The sequence below is a fragment of the Schistocerca americana genome, chromosome 5 (genome assembly GCF_021461395.2).
Source record: "Schistocerca americana isolate TAMUIC-IGC-003095 chromosome 5, iqSchAmer2.1, whole genome shotgun sequence".
Lineage (NCBI taxonomy): Eukaryota > Metazoa > Arthropoda > Insecta > Orthoptera > Acrididae > Schistocerca > Schistocerca americana.
In genome coordinates this window covers 479,948,610-479,958,407 of record NC_060123.1, presented here as the reverse complement: position 1 = coordinate 479,958,407, position 9,798 = coordinate 479,948,610, and the positions used below count along the sequence as shown (strand labels likewise).

General features: G+C 40.7%; 1 protein-coding gene across 1 annotated transcript in view; it reads left to right on the top strand.

Moving 5' to 3' along the window:
• The first annotated feature begins 5,181 nt into the window (after positions 1-5,181).
• LOC124616459 (trissin receptor-like) overlaps positions 5,182-9,798 on the top strand; it is an 87,269-nt gene continuing 82,652 nt past the window's right edge. Inside the window, exon 1 of the mRNA XM_047144768.1 lies at positions 5,182-5,254. Coding sequence (XP_047000724.1) covers positions 5,182-5,254 — 73 coding nt within the window. The remainder of the gene's footprint in view (positions 5,255-9,798) is intronic.

The following is a 9,798-nucleotide window of genomic DNA, read 5'->3' as shown; positions in this document are numbered from 1 at the left end:
AGAACACGTCAGTCTCAAGTCTGAGCCGAGGCGGCCTCATTATCTCCCTCTCCACAGCGTGAAAGCAAACGATGCTAATAAGCTAGTCAAAGGAAAGTTTAGTTCAGTACGAAATGCTGAGCCTCAATATTTTCTTTCTATATTAGGGCGGGACTCAGATTGGTTAGTACTGCAGGGAGACCACTAACTAGATTCATCGACTCTGACACGAACAAATCAATGATGGCCCATGTCTGCACATGCTAGTCCCAGACACAATACTCTTATCCAACTAAGTTTCTAGTGATCTCTTAACTGCTTAGACTACGTTGTCACGAACTGCAGAAAACACCTTCCGGTGCAATTTTGTTTTCCCTTCCAATCCAGTCATTAAACTATTTCCTAACAGCGATGTAAGTTTTTCAGCAGTAATTACAGCCAGTCTGAAACTGTCGATAGACTTTTGTACTAGAATTTAACCTACAGTCGAATAAATAATAAAAAAGAACGTTCGAAAATTTCACAGAGTGTCAAAGAGATATATACCTAGCGAATTGGAACTGTGACATACATTAACATAGCGGGTCAGTAATCCTTTAGTTGTCATGAAGATTAACTGACAAGGGTGGGATGATGCTAATGTGTACAAAGATGCATAAATGATGTGAGAGATCCATAAATCATTTCTGAAGCATCAGGTAGAAGTAATTGGCAAACGAGAAATCGATAACAAGGGTGCCCATTATGCAGAAAGCAGTTTCACTTGCTGAAATTCTATGTAGAATGGACTACGATAGCTGTATGAACGGTCAAAATATGGTGAGCGTTAAGTTCTATACTAACGAACGATATAACAAAATAATGGATTTTGTGGCGATAAAGTAAATTAAAACTATAAAGCAAAGTTTTAACTTTGAAAGTGGCTGTTACGTTTGCTGCTTTCATCATTCGATTCTAACTCTTATTAGTTACTGCAGATTTTCCGCAAACGTATAATTCTGTACCTAGTTACTGATTGCTACCAACATATTTCGTCGCTGCAACAGTCTACGTGGTGTTCTGATTTAGCGAGCCAATCAGTTTCCTGCTCTCCTCGTGGTTAACTCTGTGTAGAGGGCTTGAAGACACTTACAGCTGTATATGGAGATGGTATCTGTTCTTCTTCTTCGTCTTCTGTGCAGACGCACACGCATTTTCCCGAACTTTTACGGGACTCGGTCAGATTGTCTGCCACGAGTAATGAGTGTCGTGGGCAGGGGCACTACGGATGTAGTGTGAAGACATTAATTTAGGAATGTGGGTCTCACGGGGAGCGTGCAAGGGATATGTCCCTGCAGTCGCACTATCCTCTGTGCCTTCCGTGGCTCAAATGGATAGAGCGTCTTCCATGTAAGTAGGAGACCCCGATTTCGAGTCCCGGTCGAGACACACATTTTCAACTGTCCCCCTTCATGTATATCAACGCCTGTCGATAGGTTAGGGTCTTGATTTAATTACCATTTTGCTTACAGCTGTGTCGTTCTTAGACGGAGGTCTTGTTGAGCAGTCCGATTAAGCAGTGCGCTGTTCGCAGCTCTACGATGTGGTAAGATGCAGTTCGAATGAGTGCTAGCACTTTTGCACCTCGAGGTTGTTAATTAATCACAGAGATCTTGTAGTTCACATATAATTATTTTCTTGGTTCGTATGGAAAAATTATGGGTATAGGATTTCACTGAAACTTTCATGATTTGGAAGTGTGTTTTCCATGTGGAAATCTGGTCTTCATGCCTGTGTGAGACAAAATACAGAACCTGTTTTCTAGTGATCGATCCACATGGTTGTTGTTGTTGTGGTCTTCAGTCCTGAGACTGGTTTGATGTAGCTCTCCATGTTACTCTATCCTGTGCAAGCGTCTTCATCTCCCAGTACTTACTGCAACCTACATCCTTCTGAATCTGCTTAGTGTATTCGTCTCTTGGCCTTCCCCTACGATTTTTACCCTCCACGCTGCCATCCAATGCTAAATTTTTGGTCCCTTGATGTCTCAGAACATGGCCTACCGACCGGTCCCTTCTTCTCGTCAAGTTGTGCCACAAACTCCTCTTCCCCACAATTGTATTCAATACCTCGTTATTAGTTATGTGATCTACCAATTCAATCTTCAGGATTCTTCTGTAGCACCACATTTAAAAGCTTCTATTCTCATCTTGTTCAAACTATTTATCGACCATGCTTCACTTCCATATATGGATGGCTACACTCCACACAAATACTTTCAGAAACGACTTCTTGACACTTAAATCTATACTCGATGTTAACAAATTTCTCTTCTTCAGAAACGCTTTCCTTGCCATTGTCAGTCTACATTTTATATCCTCTCTACTTCGACTATCATCAGTTATTTTGCTCCACAAATAGCAAAACTCCTTTAATACTTTAAGTGTCTCATTTCCTAATCTAATTCCCTCAGCATCACCCGACCTAATTAGACTACATTCCATTATCCACGTTTTGCTTTTGTCGATGTTCATCTTATATCCTCCTTTCAAGACACTGTCCATTCCTTTCAACTGTTCTTCCAAGTCCTTTGCTGTCTCTGACAGAATTACAATGTCATCGGCCAACCTCTTCTCCATGGATTTTAATACCTACTCCGAATTTTTCTTTTGTTTACTTTACTGCTTGCACAATATACAGATTGAATAACATCGGGGAGAGGCTACCACCCTGCCTCACTCCCTTCCCAACCACTGCTTCCTTTTCATGCCCCTCGATTCTTGTAACTGCCATCTGGTTTCTGTACAAATTGTAAATAACCTTTCGCTCCCGGTATTTTACCCATGCCACCTTTAGAATTTGAAAGAGAGTATTCCAGTCAACGTTGTCAAAACCTTTCTCTAAATCTACAAATGCTAGAAACGTAGGTTTGCCTTTTCTTAATCTTTCTTCTAAGATATGTCGTAAGGTCAGTATTACCTCACGTGTTCCAACATTTCTACGGAATCCAAACTGATCTTCCCCGAGGTCGGCTTCTACCAGATTTTCCATTCGTCTGTAAAGATTTCGCGTTAGTATTTTGCAGCTGTGACTTATTAAACTGCTAGTTCGGTAATTTTCACATCTGTCAGCACCTGCTTTCTTTGGGATTGGAATTATTATATTCTTCTTGAAGTCTGAAGGTATTACGCTTGTCTCATACATCTTGCTCAGCAGATGATAGAGTTTTGTCATGACTGGCTCTCCCAAGGCCGTCAGTAGTTCTAATGGAATGTTGTCTACTCCTGGGGCCTTGTTTCGACTCAGGTCTTTCAGTTCTCTGTCAAACTCTTCACGCAGTATCGTATCTCCCATTTCGTCTTCATATACATCCTCTGTCATTTCCATAATAATGTCCTCAAGTACATCGCCCTTGTATAGACCCTCTACATACTCCAATCCACCTCTCTGCTTTCCCTTCTTTGGTTAGAACTGGGTTTCCATCTGAGCTCTTGATATTCATACAAGTGGTTCTCTTTTCTCCAAAGGTCTCTTTAATTTTCCTGTAGGCAGTATCTATCTTACCCCTAGTGAGATAAGCCTCTACATCCTTACATTTGTCCTCTAGCCATCCCTGCTTAGCTATTTTGCACTTCCTGTCGATATTATTTTTGAGATGGTTGTATTCGTTTTTGCCTGCTTCATTTACCGCATTTTTATTTTTTCTCATTTCATCAGTTAAATTCAATATTTCCTCTGTTACCCAAGGATTTCTACTAGCGCTCGTCTATTTACTTACTTGATCGTCTGCTGCCTTCACTACTTCATCCCTCAGAGCTACCCATTCTTCTTCTACTGTACTTCCTTCCCCATTCCTGTCAATTGTTCCCTTATGCTCCACCTGAAACTCTCTACAACCTCTGGTTTAGTCAGTTTATCCAGGTCCCATCTCCTTAAATTCTCACCTTTTTGCAATTTCTTCAGTTTTAATCTACAGTTCATAACCAATAGAGTCCACAACTGATCCTGGAATTTTCTTACAATTTAAAACCTGGTTCCTAAATCTCTGTCTTACCATTATATAATCTGATACCTTCCAGTATCTCCAGGATTCTTCCACATGGTAGAACATCTAAATTCGTAACACATCCTTTCATCGAGATAAGTTAAATGTTTTCCACTACATAAAGATTTTGATTTATTTTATTGTTTTATAGCGTCGAGAGCTATGTGTTAGACGTTTCACTGAAAACTAAACGAAATTAGCTTTGTTTTTCACCTCTTGGCTGCTTGTTGAAGGAATGTATACCTAGTTGCCATAGCACACCTATTCTCGATGCACAGTGTACAACTTGCCTTCAATAGTGGTAACAACTTACGAGAATTCTTAGTGCGAGTAATTTCATAAATAGAACCTAACTGCGTGATAATCATAAGTGCGTGATTTTTCATCAGAGGTGATGGATGCAGAAGTATGGTGATGATGTCAGAGTTGCAGTTTGTTCATTTGATGAACTGTGTTTATTTTATGCCTTAGATTTGTTTGATTTTATAAAAATGTGGTCTACATGCCCATGGCACGCTATAGTGCAAGAATACTTGAAATTCAGATGCTGCCACTTCCTGTAAATTCAGTTTACCTTTGTAATGCCTATTGAAAATCATTGCGCTAAGGAAGAATTCCCTGCCAGGCTCATGTTCTGTTCATTTTTGGACTCTGGTGTCCGTAGTTTCTGGTCTAGTAATTAGCGTCACCGCCTCTAGATCCCTGTGTCCTAGGTTCGAATCCCGGCCATATTGGAAGTTTCCTTTTGCTCGGAGATTGCGTCTTTGTTTTATCTTAGATGTTTCACCTCATCTTCATCGACCGAAATGGCGTCAGACAAAAAGTCTTACACAAGCAACCCAGACGGGCCTCCTAGTCACTACTGCCGTGCGATCTTTTCATTTTGCAGTGATATCGGAATATCGGAATACTACTATAAATCATGAGAGGGCATTTCTCATTGGAAGGAGTATTCCGAACCCTTAAGTAGGTAACCCGTTTCTCAGGAAGTAGCAAGAACCTTACAACTTCACGAAACTAATGCAAACTTCGAATGACCGTAAATATTAGTCAGTTTACAAAAATGAAGAAGTAATAGGGCGTTGTCAGTAAAAAGAAGCTGAATAACTACGGTGAGATAAAGATGAAAGAAAAATAAAAACACATTACCCTGGCGAGTCTGTGAATTGAGTCGTACAATGATAGCGGATGCTGAGAAAGTAAATATGCTGCGAAAAATTAGGAATATTATAGACTATGATCTAAGTACAGGTAAAATATGTAGTTAAGAAAATAAAGATTGTTATTTTAAGAACAGTTATGAAATGTACCGCAACCAAGCTTGGCATACGAGCAGTGAACTGAATACAAGTGTGATGATAACTGCTTGCTCAACAATCGTATGATTTTTTATGCAGGTTGTAACAGGTGAAGCTGAGGGAATTAGCATAGGAAAAGAGACACCTAAAGTAGTAGATAAATTTTGCTATTTAGGCAGCAAAATAACTGAAGATGGTCGAGGCAGAAAGGGTATAAAATATTAACTGGCAACTGCAAGAGAAACATTTCTGAAGAAGAGAAATTTGTTATCAGAAAATGCCGATTTAAGTGTTCGGAAGTCTTTTCTGAAAGTATTTGTATGGAATGTAACCATGAGTGGAACTGAAACATAGACAATAAACAGTCTGGACAAGAAGGTAATCGAAGCTTCTGAAATGTGATGCTACAGAAGAATGCTGAAGATTAGATGGCTACATCACGTAACTAATGAGCAGGTACTGAAGGGAACTGAGGAGACAAGGAATTTGTGCACAACTTGAGTAAAAGAAGGGATCGGTTGGTAGGACACTCTCTGAGACATCAAGAGATCGCCAATTTAGTTTTAAAGGGGAGTATGCCGAGTAAAATTCGTAGAGGGAAAACAAGAGATGAGTATTGTAAGCAGATTCAGAGGGATGTAGATTGCAGTAGTTGTTAGGAGATGAAGAGGGCTGCGTAGGAAGGAGTAGCATGGAGAGCTGCATCAAACAAGTCTTCGGACTGAAGACGACCACAACAACAACAATGGGTATAACCGCATATCTTAATAAACACTTTTGGAACAGCGATAAAAAAAAATTTAAAAAAATTTTTCTTTTTAATATTCAGTCTTGAACGCACCACTTCTGCAATAAGAACATAGGTGACCGGTTTCGATCATATCACATGACCGTCATCAGACGTGATCTCTTTGACGAAATTCTATGAACAATTATGTACTCTTTTGTTCAGAAAATCATAGGACCCAGTTGTATCCATGGCAGAAATGTACCTTAGAACAGTACGTAAATATTTATATCACACTCTTAAAGTTCCAACTAGAAATATTACGAAATATGAATCCATTTTTAATAAATCAGTTTTATCACATTTTAAAAAGTGTATGAAATATCATAGCACTCTGTAGCTGATAATTCCATTATTACATATATCACCAGTTGCAAATAAAGTTAATATAAGACAGACAGACTGAATATACCATAGCTGTGTACTTGCAGTTGAGTCACAACTCTCATATCGATATGATACGCAAGGCCAAATCTTTCACAACATCGTTGACTTTGCAACCATTGTGGTAGCACTACCTTAGCCCATAGAGGGCACACTGAGTACACATCGTCTCTACAGTTATTTTACAGCTTTTAATTGATATTTTATACAATATTTAAGTAGTTCTACGGTTATAAAGAGATATTTTATACATAACTATTTTACGTTATTATTGTACTTTTTTTCTACGTTTTGACGATTATGTGAACCCGTTTTACTTTGATTGGTTGACGTGAGGTAGAGGGAGAAGAGGTAGGCAAAGCATCTTCGTATTTGAGCGTATGCCCGTCCCTTTCTGGCACCAGTTGACATCACAACAGCTGAGAAGAGTGCTCCACCTACCAAGGATGCCATGGATATAACAAGTTCATTCTATTTTATCCTGATAAGCATTTTGTCATATTTTATTCTCAATCTAGTAAGGTTCTGTTACTTTCTAAATTAAATTACAGGTCTGATGATAGTCATGTGATATGACCAAAACTAGTCACCTATGTTCTTATAGCATATGTGGTGCGATGAAGACTGAATATTAAAAAGAAAAATTTTATAAGTGCATATATATCTGTTGGTGACTGAGGACGGCGTACGGTTAGTACTTCGAAGTATATGTGCCAAGAGCAAGCCGTTAACGTTTATTTTTCCCTGGAATACAGATCAGGCGTTGAAGTGTGGCCGCGTGAACGCAAAACAGCGAGTTAATACTGACAGGCGTAGTTCACTAACTGGTGCAGTTACGGCCACGCAGAAATTATTAGCTCGTAAAGTTCGTGACATGTTTGTGGGAAATGTGTTCGATGCAGAGAAAAATCAGCTGAAATAATACGTGTGATCGTATTAACGTACCTACCACAAATATAAATATCTGCACTTACACCGCCAACATCCGGTATACTTTTCATTGACTGACACTAAAAGTAGAACAGGCAGTAGCATCTAATCTTGTTGTAGAGTCATGATCCTACAGATTCGTTGATAGTGGGGCAATGGAAATCCCAGATAAGATTATTTGAGAGGTGAAATCCAGTTGCAGCAGTTGTCATGCAGCAAATAGATACCTTAGGAAAGCCGTAGTCAGAGTCAAGGAATGGGAACTGTGAGCCGTGCTGGTTCAGGCTTATATGTTGGTTTAACCCTTCACTGTTACGCTGTGTTTCGTTTCCCGCGGTTATTGCTCTTATGCCATGGTTCTTGCTCTTTCTACGTGCGGCAGTAGCGGTGTGTATCGATATTCGCACCTTGTACTATCTTTCATCTGGTACTTACAGGTTTCAGCTAGCCGGTGTGCGGCAGTCGGTAGGTTGGTGTGGATCAGCCAGGAAATCTCTGTACGGTACAGTGGGCCGGGCCTGCTGGCGGTCTCTACGCAGTGTCGGAGCGTGTGTGAGGTCTTCCAATTGCTACGAGGTTCGTGGCTCACCGACCCAGGACATCAAAGTTGAGCGGTGACTAAATTACTGAGGCCAGTCTGTTCACATTGCGCGATTGGTTTTTATGGTTGGCTATTGGGGGTATTCCTGTGAGCAATAGCGAGTGTTCGAGTTGGCGAAAGTTTGGCCACCATCCGGTGGACTTTAACTGTGTTTTGGTTATTTGAAGTTCAAGTGCACCAGCGGAATTTTCTGCCTTGCGGCCGTTGGCGTTCCGGTTACCTGCCCTGGCCGCTGACGTAAAATTCAGGCAGCGTCGTTTCCTCACCATGTTGTCGCTGTCCAACACGTGTGTGTAGTTTTGACAGCTTATGCATACTTGGTTGTGGGCGGCTACGCCCTTTGCGTTTTGGCACTGGGGTTCCTTGTGTACTGGTCGGGTGGAAAGCAAGTCGTCTTGTCGGTGGGTCCGTTGACTGTCTCTTGGATGGGTTGCCGGGGGATCCGATGTAGTTGGGCTGACTACCTGTCTCCCGTATGCGAACGTTAATATTTCAAGTGCAGACCGACCCTGGAATCATCTGAGCGCCACTGACTCTACTGCCTCTTCTTACTGGTGTTTGATTATGTATTTTAATGGTTCATAGCCAGTGGTTTGAATTTGTATGCTTTTAGTTGGGTTTTAAGTAATGGGCCTTCAGCTGTTTCATAATTGAAAGATCCTTACTTGTCAAGTCTTGCATTTTTGGGGCCTTCAGCCTCATTTAAAAAAAAAAAAAAATTCTGGATCAAGCTTTGACCCTTCTGCCTTTTGAAAATTTATTGTAGTTGTATTTTTCAATCATGGGCCTTCAGCCATCTTACAATTTAAATTCCTTACTTGTTAAATCTTACATTGTTTGGGCCTTCAGCCTAATTTAAAAAAAAAATATATTTAAGGATAAAGCCTTGGGCTTTCTGCCTTGTAAAAATTTATTGTTGTTATTTTTTAATCATGGGCCTTCAGCTGTTTTAAAAGTGTTGTGGCCGGCCGAAGCGGCCGTGCGGTTAACGGCGCTGCAGTCTGGAACCGCAAGACCGCTACGGTCGCAGGTTCGAATCCTGCCTCGGGCATGGATGTTTGTGATGTACTTAGGTTAGTTAGGTTTAACTAGTTCTAAGTTCTAGGGGACTAATGACCTCAGCAGTTGAGTCCCATAGTGCTCAGAGCCATTTGAACCATTTTTTAAAAGTGTTGTGTACATAGTTCCGCGTAGTCAGCGCGTACACAACTTTCCCAATAGAGCACGCCCCGCTAAGCACAACAGCGCAGGCGCAGTGCTCGTCCGTCTCCACTCTACGAGATGACGTTGTCATAAAGACGGATCAAATTCTGCTTCCGCCGATCCGCGTGTTAATATGTAACGTAGCCAATAAGATTGCTGCTAACGTAGAACCTTTTCTCCTCGCGGATCACACTCGCGCAGTGATACCTGAACGCTCGAGGTATTATAACGAGTGTACAGACCGCCGATTAGTCAGTCTGCATTAGTCTGTACCAGTCTATAGTCAAGTTTCAGTCTGCGCCTAGTAAGATTATCATATTCGTGTACATAGCCATGAAGAAAAATGTATAGACACTTAGTCAAGTATCAGAGATATGTGAGAATAAGATTAACGTACCAAGAACAAAGGAACTTCAGATTGTCAATTGTAAACAGCATCCAGAATCAAGTTACGTAATGTCTATATTTTTTATTATTTCAATAAATGTGTGTGAAAATTAATCAGGGTCTGTTTAAAGTTGGTCACCGTCAATCTGCTGCTCTAAGTGTGCAAGTGGCATTTCTATTGTCTGACCTAACGGCAGAAGATAAA